We start from the raw sequence: 20,409 nt of genomic DNA, 5'->3' as shown, positions 1-20,409 counted from the left end.
AGTTTTCAGCTAAACCAGCAGATTTTTACATGCAAGATTTTTTTTTTGTTATGCTGTGAAGACACTGGAAAGCATCCATACATATTCACATCAAGCAGCCCACAACTCTTGGCAAATTGAAATGGCCATGCAAAAGTAATGAAAATGTACATGCATATTAGGTCCACACAGTTTTTGCATTACCTCTGTATTAAATCTTGTGCAAGATGGTTGAACTACAATACCTTAATCATATCAGGTTTTCCCCCTTGTTGCTTACTTTTCATTTACAATATTGCAATATACACTTCAGGCCCTGTAGTGGTTTCTGGATTCAGCTACATATGACATGACATATTCTGAGAACTAAAGAGATTAGAATTCAATTGAGCCTTTGGGCAAAAGAGTGTAACAAAGAAGAGGGACCTAAAATTTCAGTCCTCTAGAGCAGTGGTGGGCAACCTGCAGACTGTGGGCCGCACGTGGCCCGTCAGGGTAATCCGCTGGCGGGCCGCGAGACAGTTTGTTTACACTGACCGTCCGCAGGCACGGCTGCCCACAGCTCTCATTGGCTGGGAACGGCGAACCGTGGCCACTGGGAGCTGCAGGCGGCCGTGCCTGTGGACGGTCAATGTAAACAAACTGTCTCGTGGCCCGCCAGCGGATTACCCTGACGGGCCGCAGGTTGCCCACCACTGCTCTAGAGAGAGAGAGGGTAAATGGATTTAGCCTTAGAAGGCATAAACCCAAAATATTGGAGGTAATGAGGATTCTTTACGTTTCTCTCATTCTCAGTGCAAAGGCATTTCACATCCTGAGACAAAAATCCAGCCATGTTTTCTAAGAATGCATGCTTGTACATTTTATTAAGCCTATCTTTATCTTTCTATGAAGCATACCTTTCCAAATCACATCACTAAACCAGATAGTGTTCAGTAATGTCCTATTTCACACAGCCTACAAAGCATAATTTCACACAGCCTACAAAGCATAATTTTTGACTTGTAAATGTTAATGCTAAGAGTGAAGTCCTGATCCCTTGAAGTCAATGGGGCCAGGATCTATCTAATCCTCTGCATCATATCTAAGGTGTCTCACACCCATGCATTACCCAAGAGAAAATCGGCATTCTATACAGAGCAGATCTAGCGATATTAATTGGGCAGACAATTTGAATCACAGAGAGCGTATGTGAGCCATAGTGGTTTCCCTATATTCTGGAAGCTATCTCTTTTCAAGACAAGCCAGAAGTACAATACTGCTAAGATACAAACTTAAGTGTCCTTAAGAAGTCAGACTGTGTCACATAGCTGAGCACTGAACTAACATGATACTGAGATATTTGAGACCTATGAATTTGTCACATTGTAATGATCACAACATACAAAGACACCACTGTCATCAGCTAACCTTTATACAATTGGCACATGAAATAGAACTTTCGATTTTTCTCTCCAAAAGAGTTGTTCTCTGATGACTGAAAAGAACAGCTTCTCTAAAAAGAAGGGAATGGTTGAACACTTGGCCAGATCTGACATTATTTATGATACCATGGTCAAGAGATTACATCAGAGATTTTAGATTAACAGGGGAAAGAACTGGGAATATCTGATAAATGTTTAGGAGCAGAAAAAACTAAACAGCAAATAGCTTAGAGGTGGTTTTACATTTTCTATGCATTTGGAATAGTTCCTATGTAATAGATAGAAGTGGTACATTAACAAAAGCCAATATATAACTAAGTGTAAATAGCAATATAGTATCTTGGAGTATGTTATTTATCTCTTTCCTAGTTCAGGGAGTGCTTAGTATTCTGAAATTTCTGGCGCTATAGTACACAGAAAAGCACTTCCAGAACAAAAGATTGAAGTGCTGTTACTCAACCACTTTGCTGGTGTCTCTCTAGCTTTTGAGATAGTGTCAAATGATCCAAGATATACCAAAACAACGTAAGTAATAATATAAATCCACCAAAACCTCTGCCAGTGAAACTCAAAAATACTAAATATTCAACACGCACTACAGAGAGAATAAAAATATTGAGCTCACCATACATCTGTCTCTTGCATTTGCACTATATGATAAATGTAATGGTCATGTTGATATTGGAGAGAACATATGCTGACGTGATAAACTCCATTCTCAGCAGATGTCTATTTGGTTACCTATGTGAAATGAATTGTTGGTTTCAGTCCAGCATCTACTGGACCAGTTTTCACACCAGAAAAACTACCATGACAATTGGCAACCTTGCTGGCAGACACAGCATAGAGACAAAGACTAAGACCTTATCTACATAAGCGATGTAAGTCAATCTAAGTTACTCTAGTAAAGATACGTAACTTAAGTTGACGTAACTTACATTGACTTAACGTGGTGTTGATGGGAGACACCCTATGGTCAACATAGCTTCTGCCTCTTGTTGAAGTGGATTAATTAAATCAACGGCAGAGCGCTCTCCCATCAACTTATTGTGTCTTCACCGAATCTGCTAAATTGATGCCCCCCACTGCATTGATCGCAGCCACACTGATTTAGCACATAGTGAAGACAAGCCCCAAAAGAGTAATCATCCTCTGATCCCTATAAGTGAGCCCTCCAGATACGTGTTGAAGCATTGTGGAGGGCCAAGGCAAGGAAGCACGCATTGCCACACCAGTAGCATTGGATTTAAAATTATGCTTCTGACATGAGGGATTTGGTTAAAAGAGGAAAGACTTTGATTTAAATTTGGGCTAATGGAAGCAAAGTAGGTTTTCCTGAAGTATTGGAAGAGCAAAATCATTGTGATCATCATCATCATGTTCCTATGATGCCTCTGGCGTTTAGGGCAGTGACGAAGCTCCTCCTCTCCTGTCTGTTTCTTTCAATGGTTCCCCAGCTGTGCCCCAGGTTTTTCAGCTCGGCTTCCATAGGTCTATGCCATGTTGTTTTCGGGCGGCTTTGTTTTCGCTTGCTACTCTGGTGATGGAATCAGTTTCCATCCGAAGCACATGACTGATCCATGTCCAACACCTCCTGGCAATGATGATGCTGAGATCCTTTTGGCTGCACTGTGTCAATAGATCTCAATAAATCACTGTGAGTGGAGTGCTTATCATGTTTTTATCTCAGATTCATTTTGTGTGTGTGTGTGTGTGTGTGTGTGTGTGTGTGTGTGTGTGTGTGCAGTCCTTCTTAAGATTGAGTTGAGTTTACTAGTGGTTATGGAATGGTTATAATTTCCCTTTGGCAGCATTTAAATCATTTTCCTCCTATCAAAATTAAATTTTATTTAATTTTTACAATTAAAATAAATTGGGTGAATAAGGTACTTTCTTTAAATGAATGGACGTTTGGGGTGGATATACTAGCAGGAGGGAGTCTGAAGAAGTTTTAAGATGCATGGTGTTTTGTATCATACGTCTGGTTATGTTTCTGCTGAAAATGAAACAATACAAGTCTACTACAGGAAAAAAGAAAAGTGAGGCATTCACGGAGGAGCAAATGCTGGAGTTGCAGGGTTCCCAAGAAGTTATGAAACCCCACGACTGTCAAGTTTCCAGACGGAATCTGTGAGTGCTGGACAGCAGGTGTTCAGATTTCCATTGTTGCTGCTGCTGCTGTTGAAAGAGTAATTGGCACTGTGTGTTTCCAAAGTAGAAGAAAGGAAGCTGAATTTCTTAAAACCTAAAAATTGTTAGCTGTATCCAGGAGCCTAACATAATTCAGATGAACCCCACTGTATAAGACTGTTAATGTTCACAGTCCTATCTTCTGCCACCCATCTAACTGTATGTCTAACCTTAACAACACCAGTCTCACTGTAACACCCACCTCATTCCCTAATGGCTTCTCCTCTCTCCTCAACCTATTCTAAATCCCTCTCTCTTCACCCCTCCATCTTTCTTTCATGACTCCCAACCCTGCCCCCTGTGATTCCACCAACTCATAATGGTGGCCGGCAAGAAGCTGCAGACATCTGATTTCTCTCTGGACTCACGGCTCCCACCCTGACTTGCAACTGCTTCTGTTTTCGGCACTAGAAGGGAAATAGACTACTTGACCTCTCTAGACCCTGTTATTCCCACATATCCTGCCTTCTTATCTGATCAATTCAGGGGATGCTTTGTGAGCTTAGTGGAGTAGCCAGCAGGCAGACATATGAGTGGACAGGTGACAAATGAGCCACTAATTGTCTCCTGACCTTATTGACAAGTTAACCCAAAATAAACAACAAGCTCAAGCTTAAGAGTAGGTTTGGCAGTTCCTGAAATTCCACTCTTAGGACAGCTCACCCTAGTTTGATTTCTCTGATCAAGTAGGCCACTGCCATCTCCATCATATTCAGCAATCCGGCAAACACTTCCGCACATGCTCATTTGACTATTCCCATTCCCTTCAATGGGCCTACTCATGAGTTTGAAGTTAAGTATACATGCAATGTCTACAAGATCAGGGTCTAAATCAGCATGAGTAAATTAGCATCTCTTTGCAAGGGTTCGAACATCTGCTAACAGGGTGGGTCTGGAGAAGAAGCTGCTCACACCGTTTCATACCTTCCTCACTAGAGCTTTGCCCACCACATCCTGTATTCCCCCCACTTCTCCTCTGCACAACCCATTTCAGATCCAACCACAAAAGAACCTGTCATTGCCAGAGCACTTGGTGTTTCTAACAACTGTGGCATTTCCTCATATGTGGCTGTGAACCAGTCCTACAAGCCCAATAAAAGAACAAAAGGATTCCCAGTCTTGCTCCTTAACAACTGTCCAGAGTCTGAGCTAGATAATCCCACCTTGAGTCAGCCTTCTCAACTCCTACCTGTTGAGGGATGCATATATGCATCTCCATGGACAAAGATGACCTGGCTGCAGAATTTCACTTCTAATCAAGCCCTCCTAACTCAAATGTCTGGGCACACCCAGAATCCACTGGGGCTGGTGAGAATCTTTCTTTTTAGCTGCATAGGCGTGGTACGCCCAAACTTGGGAACTCAGCAAGACTGCATATCTCCCCTCAATCACACACACCAAATAAAAGAATCCAGCTAATAATTAACACATTTCTTTGAAGGATTGTGTCTTACAGTGCATAGAATGTAGCACATGTTTTCCTTCTGCAATTTTCTCTTTGCTTGGGAAGAAGCAGTATCTTACGGTTAAAGCATTAGACTGGGATTCAGGGAGAGCGGAGTTCCTACATCTGCCTCAGCCTCCCTATATGACCGTATGCAAGTCAATGTTTTCAGTTTCCCCATTCATAAAATAGGGCAAATATTATTTCCTGACTGTGGAGGGTTGTTGTAAGGCTACATTCATTAGTGTGTGTGAGGTGCTCAGTGAACAAAAACGTGCACACAAAATGTCAGCCAGTCTAGTGCTGTCCAGTTCACAGCAGCCTCGGGTGTTTGTTGCCCTGCCTCACTTGCCAAATCCCCAATTTTGCCTTCCTGCTGCTGACTGAAGGCATGAAACAGCAATCCGTACTCAGATAAAATTCCCACTGAAATAAATACATTTCAGGGCCCATATACTGGTGCTGTCCTAGCTACCTGAAGAATGCCCGGAGCTGCCTTCTGCTGAATTTTGTCTGCTGCTGCCCTGCCCACCTACTTTGTGCCAGCCATTGCTCTGCCCACTTGCCCAGTTCCCAGGTACTATCTTTTGGCTGCCCCATGTACACCTGTTTTTGTTAGGTGCTTCACTTCAGATGCCCAGTGCACCTGCTGTCTGTCTGTTGATAGCCTCTCCATTGTCCAGCTGCCTGGAGTTACTCTGTGCACCTGTTCTAAATACATGCTCCATTTTATATTGTCATTTTAAAAATGCTTCCAGGGGAAATATGTTAAAATAATCATCATAAAAGAGATACTTCTTCCTTACCCAGTTGTGAAATCCTAATGGTGGAAAAATCTAGCTCATTTGCTCTAAAAGCAATAATGGATTTGAAGAACTGGGATTTTAAATATTTTAAAAGACAAATGTTACCAGAAAATATCCATATTTTCTGAGCAATGATTCCACAGAGACTTGTGGGGGCTCTACTATCCAAAGAAATTGGTAGTGTAATTACGAAATCATGTAAACTCAAACTAAATAAACTTGACTTAAGATTTAATGCTATGAGAGTAAATACAACCAAAGTCAAAGTGCAACCTCAGTATCTTCTTTCACAGTTGTATTGCTTTACAACATGCTTCAAAGCCATGATATCCAATAAAACCAAGTAGTGCAAATTATAGAAGCATTAATCACCAATAGCATGTAGCAGGAAATCAAATCAAATAAAAGAAAATGATGGCAATAATTCATCCTCAACATGCACAGAGGCTCCCAATGTTAATGCAGTGTCACGTGGCAAGAATATACATCTCTGTAAGTTTGGGATTTTTTGGAGAGAGGGACACATGATGCAAGTGGTGGAATGATGTGCGTGCATATCACCACTTTGGACACCAATACATTATATGACAACAAACAAACCACATAAAATACTAATTATACTTTCCTTCTTCCTAATTGCATTTGGTCCCCATTATTAGTTTTGCTACAATTTTAATTCTTTTGTGTGCATTAAAAATAACCAACAAAGTTCCCCCTTAAATTCAATATTTCTTCTGTTTGTCACATTCAGCCTGTGCTATGCTGGAAGGTTATAATCTTGGCATTCAGCAGTTGCATTTCTTTCAGAGAATCCACATAAGCAAAATGTGCTGGCAGGAGCACTATTGTTTTAGTATTCAGTAACTACTGATATACAAGGAACATGATGCTAAAATCAGATCCTCTGCATGTTGCATTTTCTAATTATTTTGTTCTAATAACAATGGGCAATAATAATAACCATAAATAATAACAACAATGAATTATAACATATCCCTAGTATGAGTAGCTCAGAAGGCATTTGAGAAAGCAAGAGAAAAATGCAGACAGACAGCACAGACTAATCTGTCAAGTTACGACCCCTGAAATGAGTTGTGGCACCCTAGAGCTTATATTCCTGTATTCATGCACAAAAAATGTGTGTTTAACAGAGAGACACAATGACAAAATTAGCTCCTTTCTCCCCATCCTCCCTTGCACTCACCTTCAGGGGGCTGAGGTGTCCCACGGGGTGTTGAAGGGGTCTTCAGCTCCTCCTGGGACTCTACGGATGCTGGGCTGATGCACTTGGGAATGGGAGAGGATGGGGCCGAAGGAGAGCTCAAGTTCAAGGACAGCTCACTTCTGCCTCGGCATATACTCCGACTTTTCAGCTCCTTCTCATACTCCTCAGCTGCCAACTTCTCCAAGTATTTGTATCTGAAAGTTAAATTCCAAAGGGTTTCCGTAAAGAAAGAGAAGCCAGTGGTTGATGCTTGTTTAGGGACGAAGCACCTGCAGAGAATGAACTGACTTCCTGACACAAGGGGTACAGTGCTACACTGACTGCTGGGTCAGTCTGCCAGTAAAAGTGCACCAAAGCAAAAGATATTAACCAAAAAAATGTTAAGTTGCTCATGACAAAACAAAAAATGGTATCATTACACAATCCTCAGATATTGTATCCTGTCTACACAGTCCTGCCTTCCTCCTTTTTGGAAGCATTTGCCTGCTCCCTCTTCCACCCCCTCTCCCCAGAAAGCCCCCCCAAAAACCCAGCCCCCTAAACTGATGCAAATAGCCGAAGTCCCAGACTTGCTGCAGGGAGAGGGAAAGTGGTTCAGTCCAGCAGACAAAAGCAGCTCTCCCTGAAAATAATACCAATAATAAATGTTTGGACTGAGGACTATCTAAGGCTCTGAACCTGCTTCTATTTGCTCTAAGAGCAATGGACTGGAATTCACTTTGTTCTCTCCAGAGTCTACAATGGAAACTTTTCTTTTTTTTTATTCTAAAAAATTTCTCTGCCGGACTCAGACATCCAATAGCTTGGACCTGACGTCACATATAGTTTATTCATCAAAGTCAGTTTAAAAGAACAAAGATACATCTGTTTTGCATTTTAGGCAGGCAGAACTCACTAACTGTTTATTAAGACCAGCTACCAATCATATTCTTCATACTGTGCTTTATACATTTGGACCAAAATAACTTTGGAATATGTGCCTCTTCCAGATGTCTGCTAATTTTATCCACCATTATTTGCTCAGGAATAAATTTATGAATACAGCTGTAACAGGCTCCTGATTCTGTCTTACCCACAAGTGAGCTGTTAAACAGGTTAATCAAGACTACCGCCTATGTCCCTCAAAGACTATGTGGTCATCCTCCAATAACCCACTGCTGTAAACACATCATAACAAGGAACAGCCCCTTCCCCAATCCTGCCTCCCTGACAGGCAGAATTAATGTACACGTGTATATTAAATTCAGTAAGGGTAAAGAAGTCAGCCAGATGTGGTAACAAACATGCTTAGTGCATTTAGTAATCAGACACACACATTCACAAGCATAACTATACAGCATATAAAGATGTCTTTGAAGAGCACGTCTTGTGTTTTCTGATGCAAGTTGCATTATTATAAACCGCAATAATGAAGAACAAACTTATTTTCTTTTATTCCTCTGGAGGTATAGGCATGATTTGAACTGAGATTTTGCAGGAAAAGGAACCCCTACAAACTTTGGATGAAAATATAACAAGCCACATACTTGTATGGTTATAAAATAAGAACTGTTTACAGTTCTAGCACGAAGCCAATTCTAAAGAATGATTTTTTTCCAAAAGAAGAGAAAGCCCTTCACAAACATTATCATGGTCTTTTGTTACACAGTTAATTAAACCAGCCCTTATTTTAACCGCAGTCAGTCAGGTATTCAGCCTTCCCTCTCCCCACAAACTGGGCAGATGGAACTTCGGACTCATAAAGAGACGTTCAAATAGATCGCTCAGCTAAACCAGGTACAGAACAGCTGGCTGCAATGAAGTTTTCTGCAATGTGCCAATGCACTACAGCAACGATCTGGACTGATCCCCCTGTAACATGGGGAACTACAATATTTTATTGTCCTCTGCTCTTTTTCAGCTGTTTTAACTTTTTAGCTTCTGTGGTTTTGTGCTGCAGAATTAAATTCACCAGGAAAATAGCAGTCTGTCAACATACACAACTGAATCTAGTCAAAATGTAAAAAATGAACTGATATAGCAGCAGATCTCATGGCATTACACAACAAACTGAAGATGGAGAATATTCAGATTTAAGGTTCACGTGGATACTGGGTAACTCAGGGCATTAGTAAAGGTCTAGATGGAGCTTTATACCAATAGGCAACAAGTATGAATCTAGACCAAAAGTTGTTTCCATTTCACATTTGTTAAGTGAGTTATGTTAAATGAGTAGATGGTTTCAATTCAGTTCCTAGTGAGCAGGTATCTATATTATCAAAAGTACCATCACATTAGCTTTCTTGTTAGCAGTCTTATGAAAACCAGGGTTTGAATGTGTATAAAGAATGAACTACACCGCTACCTCGATATAACGTGACCCAATATAACACGAATTCGGATATAACGTGGTAAAGCAGTGCTCCGGGGGGCAGGGCTGCGCACTCCGGTGGATCAAAGCAAGTTCAATATAACGTGGTTTCACCTATAACGCAGTAAGATTTTTTGGCTCCCGAGGACAGCGTTATATCGAGGTAGAGGTGTACTGTCTCTCCCCTACATGTGGTTCTTCCAGTCCAGGGCTGAGGCACTGCCGCCATCCATGCTTCCATGTTCCTCTAGGTCAGGGCAATTTGCAGTGCCAGTGCATATGCTGAACCTGTTCTATGGCTAAAAGGCAGCAAACCCCTGGGTTGTCAGTTTCGTATGTTTCATGAGCAATCAATTCCACTTATTCTGTTTAAGAGAATAAAAATGTAATCCGAAGTTCTCTAGATCTGTGAGCAGTGCCCTGGGAATGCTACGTGACCCTCTGCAAAGTCACCAGATATAGGTCAGAATAAGAACAGGAACATTTCCATTTGAACTGTAAACCTCTAGGAAAGGGTCTGGGAGTGTTCCTTTGCAGACATTTTTAAACTATCGTTGCAAACAATCTATCAAACACAAAAATACATGAAAATAATGTTGCTGATTCATACTTGCAAAACCAAGGAAATGCAGAGTTAAACTTTTTACTTCCTCATTAAGGTCCTGATCCAAAGCCCACTGAAGTCAATGGAAAACCTCCCACTGACTTCAATTGGCTCTGGCTCAGGACATAAATTACCATAGGTACTGCATACAGGGGTTCATATAATATCTTATACTACACAAGACTGCTCCAAAAACCTGGAGAAACTTAGACAATGGGGGATTTCAACACAGCTTTTTGTGCTTATTTTGTTTTAATGTGGGATATATGTTTGCAAAATAGCCCATAAAAGTGCACTGTCAGAAGCTATCTGATGCAAAGGACTTTATTAAAAAAATTACATAAGGCCAATGCAATGGATGACTGATGTTTGACCTCCATTGTAGCATCTTCCGCCAGCATTTACGGACTGTCTAAGAGGGATGTTTCTTTCCTCTTCATGAGAAGGAAATAAAAGTTTAGCTTTTCATTTCAAGATATATACACATCAAGATATATTGCTAATGACTGGTAAAATTGGCCCAGACAGCATAGCAATGATGCCCTGCTGGTGAACATTTCCAAAAAATACTCCAGCTTACTTTAGCATGTTCCATTACAACTTGAAAATGTCGGAGAACTCACTTCTAATTTGTTTCAAATCTAGCCGACCAGCAGGATTGCGGTAAAAGCTTTTACCCAGCTACAATCAGTGTTTGGTGCTTATGCGGTCAGGTGTGCTTAATTTCACAAGATGCTTTGAATGGCAGTATTTTTGGCTGTAAAGATGAGGGAAAGCACATCAGCTTCTATTTGATTTTAGAAACATCAAAATCATTTTTAATAATGGCCACCTTAGCCACAATAGAATTGCTGCTGGATCAGACTCTAAGTCTGAAGGAGGAAATTGCCTCCTGTGTGATGATTTGTATCGTCAGAGAGAAATCTACCAGTTAGATGATTTCTTCACATTAATGTAATGAAATATAATTTTTAAAGGATTCCACGGGTCACTTTGTCTAGTAGTCTCTCAATGGTAAGGATGCTGCATATGTTATGCAAAACAGAATTGTAGCATTCTTGATTTTTTCTGTCTGCTATCTGGTTAGTAACATGCACATTTTACAGGTGAAACCAAGAATTCCATCTAGCCTTTAATAACCACTATTGAAAACGGAGGTTAAACTACTGGAAGACAAAGTCTGTTATTTGAGTGCTGCTGCAAAACTTGCTTTCATAGGCGTAGGAACCTAATTGCTTAGTACAGTGTTTCTCAACCTTTCCAGTTGGTAATCTTTTATTTGGAGTAAAAAAACTGAAACTACCATTATATTTATTATGAAAGAATAAAAAAAATCATCAATACTAACAATGTTAAGCCTATATAATTTATTTGTGTGTTTTGAGTGGTTCTGAGAAAATACTGAACCTTGAAGGATAAGGGTATGCTGGGAGTGGGGGAATGAGATTTTTTTTGATAACCAATTTTCTTTGCTTTTGACAAGAATAACATTTTCAGTGGCTCACAACCACCTGACTGACCTCCCCTGAAGATTTGTACCCATCGGTTGAAAAACACTGGTTTAGAAGAACTATAACCATACTAATATTTGGGCAAATTTCTGGTGCAAATGTAATACTTGGTATTATTTCCCAAATCAACAGATAAAAGTTATGTCAATCAACCAATCCCATGCCTACCAGTCCTGCTACACTTTTATTTATTCCTACGCCCATGATTGGACTCATTTTTTGTTTTAGTGAAAGTACAACATTTGTATAGGTTTCTTTTTAAATAAAATTGTCCCTTGCATGCCTGGTTAAAAGTGTACTTAAATAGCCAACAGCCACACAATAATGGACATAATAAGCGGAAAGCAACTGAAAGCAGGAAGCAAAAGGTACAAACCTCTCTTCTCTTGCTTGCCTTAGTTCCTCTCTTTTGTCTAAATAATCACGGCTAAAGTTGCAATAAGTTGCAGAGGAAACCAAGGAATAAGAAGGAACAAGAATAAGGAAGGTAACAGACGTAAATAACAAGAGAAATAAACAGCTAAAACCAAGACAATTAAAGGTAATGAAGGTTGACTATCTATACTGAAGATATTTGCATCTACTCTCTGAACAAATGTGGAAGAGGGTGTATGTGTGTTCAGATGTATATATATATATATATACACTATATGTCACCATCATGCCAAATATGTACAGTGGGGAAGGATACTAAGCATAGAATAAAAATGGGCAACGCTGAATTACAGGCTTAGAAGCCCAAAATAGAATTTCTGGCACATAATTCTATGTTTCCCTATTATTTTTCATGGCCCTGACTTTTGGACAAGTTACAAGTCCTCAAATGCCACTACTTACATCTGTCCTCACATTTCTGCCATTCTTTCTCCTCCAGTTCCTCTTATTCTCTCCTCCCACAAGTCCCCAAGTAACTCTTTTCTTTCAATTTTGCCAGATCAACTTTGCCTAACACTTGGGTAGTGTAATTACTGGGTGTGATGTCCCACCCATGATTTTTATTGCTGAAATGTTCTTTATATTATTTGCAGCATGTTTATCTCATAGGGTTATATAAGAATTGCAGAAGTTAGAAGTCCTGTTAGAACATCTAGCCCACACCCCTGGTGATGCAAGATTGTTCCTTACAGTCCATTTCATAGTGGTTTGTCAAGTGGTTAGACAAAACTGATGGGACTTTCATCACTTCAGACTATTTCTCAGCCTATAAGACCTCAGTGCCAGGAAGTTTTCCAGAAATCTTCCACCTACTGATCACATCCCATTATTCCTTTTTATACTCTGTGTATCAAATGAAATAATTACTTACCATCCCTGGGGCATGCACCAATCAAACATCTGAAGACAGTTATCATGCCCCTTTCTTAGCACTCACATACAGATGTCACCCGTAAAAATTTGTCAAATTGTATATATAGATAAAGATACTTAAATATTTGCACTATTCTCTAGACCACGGGTTCCTAATCCTTAAAAAAGGAGAGTCCCCTTCAGGAGAATGAAACTGATCTAGCTCCCCTTCAATCCTATCATGTGTTGTTAAGGCTCTACCCCAAATAAGCAGTCACTCAGAGCAGATGGTGAAGATCTTCATAATATGATACTTCCTTTCTTACATGCTTTGATGAAATAGTCTACAATGATGACATTCATCACTGGCATTGGAATTAGCGCCCACTGAATTGAAAGATGCTGTGCACGTCTTAGAGTTTCAGTCTCTCTTCAAACTAAAGACACCATCAACGTGTTTGTTACACATTGGTTCACAGTTTCTATATTTTCTTTGCAACCCTAACATCTAGGAGACTAACGTTTAAAAAAAAGAAAGCTGAGATTCTAGAGAAAATGGAGGGTATTTGTACACTGCAATTAAAAACCTGTGGCTGGTCCGGGCCAACTGACTTGGGTTAAGGGCTCGGGCTAAGCGGCTGCTTAATTGTGCTGTAGATGTTTGGGTTCAGGCCGGAGCCCAGGTTCTAGGACCCTGTGAGGGGGGAGGGTCCCAGAGCTCGGGCTGCACCCCAATTCCGAATGTCTACACTGCAATTAAACAGTCCCTTGGCTTGAGTCCTGTGAGCCCAAGCCAGCTGGCATGGGCCAGCCATGGGCGTCTAACTGCAATGTAGACATATCCAGAGAGGCCTCTCCATGTACTCCAGGCTAATCCTCTACACCCCTTCCGCACCTTGGGAGTATGTCTCATACAGTGGGAAACCCTGCTCTACACTTACTATGGAAAATAACTCAAATATTGCACATGTACCTAAATAAGTTATTTAGTTATCTCAAACATATCTTAGCTAACTGGAAAATTTTAAGGGTGACCACTGTATTTAGGAATTTGGGCTGTTCAGCACTTCACACTTCTTAATTTAACAACTGTGAGGGGCTCATGGAATGGGAGGAAGATTTTTTTTTTTAAATTTCACTTGTATGGTCTCATTTTTCTAACCTTAGGAACCATCCCCAATGGCAGCACTATCACTATATGTTGCCGGTAAGATGTGCAGATCTGTCATTCAAGCTGCCAAATGCTCTGTGTGGCTTTTTTGGTCTGGGAGTTTCCTTTCTGAAAGCTGATGTTGGCTGTCTCATGACTGCCTGCTGTAGCAATATGATACCATTTGGAGGGAGAGTTTTTGGAAGGAGCTTAGAGCTAGAGGATTGGGATCTAATTGCTTCTGTTTCAGAAGAACTTGGGCAGCTTTTGGCTGCCGAAGACTATTATGGTGCCCTAGTCCCTGCCCTCCTGTTTCTTTTTTCTTCACTGAACTAGCTGTCTTCTGTAGCCAGGAGGGCATCTCCGCTGACTAAAGAAGGCTTATGTGTAACTTTCTTAGTTCTCTTTTATTTGTGATTTGATATAACCTCTCTTACTAACCACAGGAAAAAGTACCCTCTTTCCCAGCTTCACTATAGACACAATAGATTGCTTCCATTTCTTAGATGCTTACTAAAACAGAAAAGGGCCTAAACCTGCATCTCAGTAGACAAATTTCCATGAAAACTAGTGCCCAAATTCTTAATATATATTCTAGGGCTATAAAATAAATGCTTTATGGAGGAGACAGCAACTCTTTCCAGTCTATAGCCTGCTAAATTCTGACTTCTACTTGATGAAAGACATTCTTCTCCTCACACCCTGATTATGACATAGTGAAATTATTGTTTCTAGGCACAGTTTGCAGAGAATACTTCATAACTGCAGATGGACAAGGAGTCCCACTCCAATGAGATCTGCTCTGACACTGTACAACTAACAAACAGGGTAACCAATTCTTTATATATGGCATTTCCAGAACTCCTGCAAGCTCCGTAATACATATATTGAATTTCAGGCCTTTGGCAAATTATTTCATTTAGAATGGTTTGATTTCTCCCATTTGGGAGGGATTTATATAAATTTTAACTCGATGTGCCTAATCCAAAGCCCACTGTAGTCAATGAATGTCTTTACATTTACTTCAGTGGGATTTGGATTAGGCCCTGTATTTTGTTTGTGTAGTGATTCTGATACATCTATTTTCTATGACTCTCGATGCACTAAAGTGAACTGGAGGTAAAATATTCTTAAAAAGTGCAATATTTCAAAAAGTACCATATGCTCCTAAAAGTGAAATGTTTTTATTAGCAAAAAATTAAGGCAGCAAGAGACCCGTTCCCTAAGCCCCTACATCTTACAAACATAATGGTTTGAGGGAGAGTAAATTGGTTAATGAATTGGGGCCTGTGCCGTTATCTAGCCAGTATAATTGGCTAGGTACGCACAAGCTGACAGTTTCATTAAATGCTACAATTCATAATACCCTTTGTTTAATATATCAATCTTTAAACATGTTTATACCTTGGCACACAGCTGGAGGAAGAACACTGCAATGTAATTTCCCTATTATTTAGGAAAATATTGCATTAAGGCAACAAATCATTAACGAACACTATTATCTCCTACTTGAATTTGTTTCTCTCTTCCCGCTCTATCCTTTGCAACCTCTCTTCTCTCTCCTGACGTCGCCTCTCTCTTTCCGCTGCCAAGGATTCTTGGTGCTGCCGATAAGATGATGTAAGGAGACCACCCAATGCTGGCCTGCAGACCAAAGAGGATCACATTTCACAGTGCCACTTTTATTGATTATACAGACAGAAATTGTTAACAGTCATGAGTTAGTCAGAAATACATTCCCGACACACGGAATGACATGGAAATATTAATTCAAAGATGCATCAAAACACTGACATAATACACCCTTGCTAACTACTACTTTATTAAGCTGTGATGACCTTAAAAGCTGCAGATATTTTAGAACATTTTTAAGTTAACTTAAACCTCTGAGGTGCATGCAAAATCTTTTTAAGAATTGTTCAGCCTCTTTCAATTGCAGTATCACTTAAACCAGCTATACACCATTATGGCTCTAACTGAAAGGACGAACTCCATAATGGGATTTTGAAACAAAAATAGAAGTGCAACACTTTGCTAGCACTTCCAAACATGTTATGCAACGATGCTTCAAAAGCTGATGTATCAAACAACAAAGGAATACTATATAATGAGAAGCTATACTAAAAGATGATAGAACTTCATTTTAGAATCTGAATGCAATTTAGGATGAGGCTTATTAATACTTGCCACTATGTTGCTAAATTCATGAATTTTGTCATCTTAGCAGTTGCTGCAATAGCAAAATTAATCCTTTGCTGAGCTATATTGCAATCTGGACCTTTCATGTTAGTAAGTACAGGAACAAATCAGTAAAACATATAGGGAAAGTGCTAATGATTATGACCTTGGTTCATTAAAAGGCACAAAGGGCTTAGTTTTGCTATATCAAGTTTATTACTTGATTGTTAGTGTACTATCAGAGTGCAACAGAGCTAAGTCACACTATTAGTAATAGGTATCAAATCTTTAGCTCTTGTTCAACTGTCTGCTAAAATAGAATCAAAGGATCAAGCATAGCTGAGTAAGTTTCCAGCCAAACAACACGGTCCCTTTCATCAAGGATGAACAGTGGCTGCAGCTAGTAGAAACCAAAGCAACCACTTCTGGAGGATTTATCAGATGCTAGCTTTGCAAGATAGACTGCTACTGTAATTAGTGGATACATTTAACGAGTAGTCATCATTGAAAGCAGATGTGAGTTCTCCAGTCTTTGGCCAGGTCTACACACAGTTTTTGTACCAGTATAACTATTTTGGTTAGGGGTGTGTTGTTTTACCAAAGTAGTTATATACTGGTACAAGCCCTCATGTGTATGCAGTTATATAAATGTGCCTTATACCAGTATAGCTTATTCCCCCCTTCCCATACAGAAATAGCTATCCAAGTATAAAGCACCTTTATACTAATAAAACTGCATCCACACTAAGTGGGATTACACTGCTTTAACTATACTGGTAGAGTTAAAGTGGTACACCCTTGTGTGTAGACAAGCCCTTGTTTAGTTCATAAATGATTGTAATGTGAGCTTTGGAATGAAGGGATCAGCAGTCATAAAGAAAGGAATCCCTTCTCTGAAAAGAAACTAAGTTGCCTAATCCTTTCAGAGTCACAAACTTAGCAGTACAAGAGCAAATACACTTCCACTGCCTTTACAAACTCAGATACTCTCCTTCTATTTATCATTGCTCTAAGCACTGTACTGTCTAGGCATTCAATCACTAGTGCCCACTGATTCACAGGTGGAGGCAATAGCAGCAAAAGACCAAACTATTCCTGTAAAGATATCTTTCTTGTCTGTCTGTGTTTAGACAAAGAGGAAACCTGTAGAAGACAGACGTTTTGGCCACATTGGCAGCAGGTCAGTGTAAGTATAATTTCAATAATTTCATTAAATTCAATTTCAATATGTCATAGTCCACCCAGATAAACATTACATAAGGGGCTATAAAACTTGATATCCTATAAACCTTGTTTCTGGCACTCTGGTGAAGATACAGTAACAATGTTGGATCACACTCAAAATCATAAAAAACTCCAATAATCTCCAACACTAGCTCCCACCCCCCCAATCCTGATAGTCCAGCTTGCATGGTAAATCTTTCCTTGGAATGCATTTTAAACAGATTATGACCTTTGACTTTCAACCCACCCTCAAAAAGAGCTTTCAGCAAGAATTAAAGATTCAAAAGGCTACAGCTCTATCACCTAATGTAGTATGAAAGGCTCTGTTGAATTATGGCTACAGTATATCATTCAAGGACTGCTCTAAGAATGGTCAAACTGGGCAGTGTCTCAGGTATAAACATCTGTACATGAAACGAGAGAAATGGCAAAATTGTGAGTTGACTGTTTTCCATCAGTTCAGTTCTGTTTTGTCCAATCACTTGAAACCCCAGGTAGCTGCTTGAAGGCTGAAGTCTCAATGTACAGCCAAGAGCAGTTACGACTGATTGAAACCTGAAGAAACACTAGAAGCAGATCAAGGAAAAAGACCAGACAGCTACCGTGAGACTGTAAGCTTTTTGGCTGGGAGTATCTTTTTACTACGTTTGTACAACATCAGCACAAACTGGAGCCCAACCTCTTTGACTGAGGTCTCTGGGCACATAATACAAATAAATAATACAATAAGTAATACAAATAAATAATAACTATCCAGAGGATCAGGGACATACTTATGTGGAGGTAAGGAGTTTGGTCCCTCATAGAAGACTGAAACCCAGACCTATCCCTAAAATTCTTCTGTGAGATCTAAGGAGTTCACAGCCAATTCATCATTAATAGCAACAACTATAATTGTTAATAACAACTACTACTTCATTATTTGGAATTATGTTAGCTAGGTCAAAATTACGAAAGCTATCAGGCATCATACTTCAGAGCATAAGTTGATCACTAGCTGGGATCAGAAAAATACTCCTCTTCCCAAAGCGATGATATAATATTTCCCCAAAGATGCACTGTGAGTGTATTATGCCTTCTCTGGAGTGTATCAGGTATTGACCACTGTCAGAGACAGAGTAGTTTGCTTGATAGACATTTGGTGTGTTTCAGTATGCAATTTCCTATGCTCTAAAATATTCTGGTCTGGAATTCAGTCATATCAACCCCCAACCCTAATATGAGTTGTGACTAACATTGTAATAAGTTTTAATATGCAATAATCTTGTACTAAATTATGTGCATGGAACTTGAATCACAATTCCCTGGGCCTCCTGATTTTATCCAGAGACACACTGACTCCATGCAACATACTTCAATGATATTTCACAGCAATCTGGTGTGACACCTGGCACTCAAAGAACTGTTTAAACTTTAAAGAGTAGTTGCCAATGCTACATGAATGTACAGCTTTTGTGTTGGTATGTAGGTGGAACACAGACAGCAAGACAAGCAGGTGGAACAAGCTGTTGGGTCTGTAATGCACTTGAAATAATATTTTAAATGATGATGATTTTTAAAAGAGATTTGTCTTAAAATGGCTGTTTTTCTATCACAGTAGCAATGAGGCTCAAGGCAAAGTTTGCTGAAATCTCATAGTGAGGTGTAACATGAACATGTAGAATGGTTGAGACACATCAATAAATGGCCTTGGTGTATTATTGTTATTATCCATATAGCTAATATATACACACATTATGATGGCTGGTTTCATATATGACCAACTGGTAGAGGTGCAATTCCAAACACACAGTTCAAGAGGGTCTTTATTCTGACAACTATTTTCAGTCTTCTACATTCACTAGAGGCAGAGGGAAATAAAGAGACTTGCTTGATCTGATGTGACAGCCAGCAGAATCTAAACAAGCTTAGGTTTCCAAATACAGGAACATCTGAAAGGGCACTCCCACCACAGAAAGTATATCCAGACAAAACGAGTGGCAGGAAAATATTATAATAGCGGCCAGAAGTCTAAATTCCTCCCGAAAATTTGTGATTTGTAACCATTATTATACACCAAGATATTGGGGGCAAAGGGGACATTATTTTACCATTATCTTGTTGGAAGAAGACAGGAGAGAGGTAACAAAGAGGAAGGGAAACCGTTTGTGTAAATGGGGACCTTGGACAATGTAAAAAGAAAAAGCCACCTTCAAGTCAAAACTCTTTTAAAGAACCACCTAACTACACTGACCCATTGCATTTGCTACAATTCAATTTCAATGCACCACATTCTATTTTGTTACTTTGTTACATGTACACTTCAGTTTAACCATTTTATGACAATACTCCATCATATACTAGTAAATACCATACAATAGTTTGTGAAAGTGACCAATGCCTTAGGAATTTGAGACCTTTGCTATTAAATCTTTGTTGAGAATTGAGGTGAGGGAATAGGTCTTATTGCAAGAGTTGTTGGATTGGCAAAGTGTGAATTAGCACTGCAGATATATTATCTAAATCTTCTTCAGTGGTCACCTTTTCTTCATTGCCAGTAGAGCAGAAAATCTTTAACTTTATCAAATGTATCTAAGTCTGTATTTCATTTCATCTTTGCAAAGAACACAAGATACAAAGGTATATAATGACAGCTGAAAAAAAAATCAGAAGGTTGATATTCAGGATTTTTCATAATTTAATTATGACCAGAATCATTAATAATCATTATAAATGAGCCCTAATTATCCATTTTCCACCATATTCCTGCTCCTGCAGTCATGAAAATATTATGAAGGGAGAACACCACCAGACTGCTAGTCTGAAATAGACCTCACGCAAATCTAAATGTCTCTTGGCTCTAACATAATAAACCCACTGCCCAGCCTAGAAAGAGACAAAAGGGGAGCTGGAGCTGCCAAGAGCCATGCTGCTCTTCACAGTTATGGATATTATATCTGTGTGTGACAGGGCAGATTCGAAAGTGTGTTGATATAACAATTTGCGAACAGACTAAACATAACTTGGGAAATCTTTACAAAAATTCTCTTGAAAACAA

The 20,409-nt window shown here is 39.6% G+C and overlaps 1 protein-coding gene across 1 annotated transcript in view; it reads right to left on the bottom strand.

Moving 5' to 3' along the window:
• Positions 1-20,409, bottom strand: part of FHOD3 (formin homology 2 domain containing 3) — a 563,825-nt gene that overhangs the window by 99,118 nt on the left and 444,298 nt on the right. Inside the window, exons 13-15 of the mRNA XM_026654142.2 lie at positions 15,480-15,614; positions 11,910-11,960; positions 7,048-7,262 (exon numbers count right to left, since the gene is read on the bottom strand). Of these exons, the coding sequence (XP_026509927.1) occupies positions 7,048-7,262; positions 11,910-11,960; positions 15,480-15,614 (401 nt within the window). The remainder of the gene's footprint in view (positions 1-7,047; positions 7,263-11,909; positions 11,961-15,479; positions 15,615-20,409) is intronic.

The sequence above is a fragment of the Terrapene carolina genome, unplaced genomic scaffold (genome assembly GCF_002925995.2).
Source record: "Terrapene carolina triunguis isolate 2854851 unplaced genomic scaffold, T_m_triunguis-2.0 Scaffold183, whole genome shotgun sequence".
NCBI classification, from domain to species: Eukaryota; Metazoa; Chordata; order Testudines; family Emydidae; genus Terrapene; species Terrapene triunguis.
Note: the sequence above shows the minus strand (reverse complement) of the source record. Positions and strands in the feature narration are given on the sequence as shown.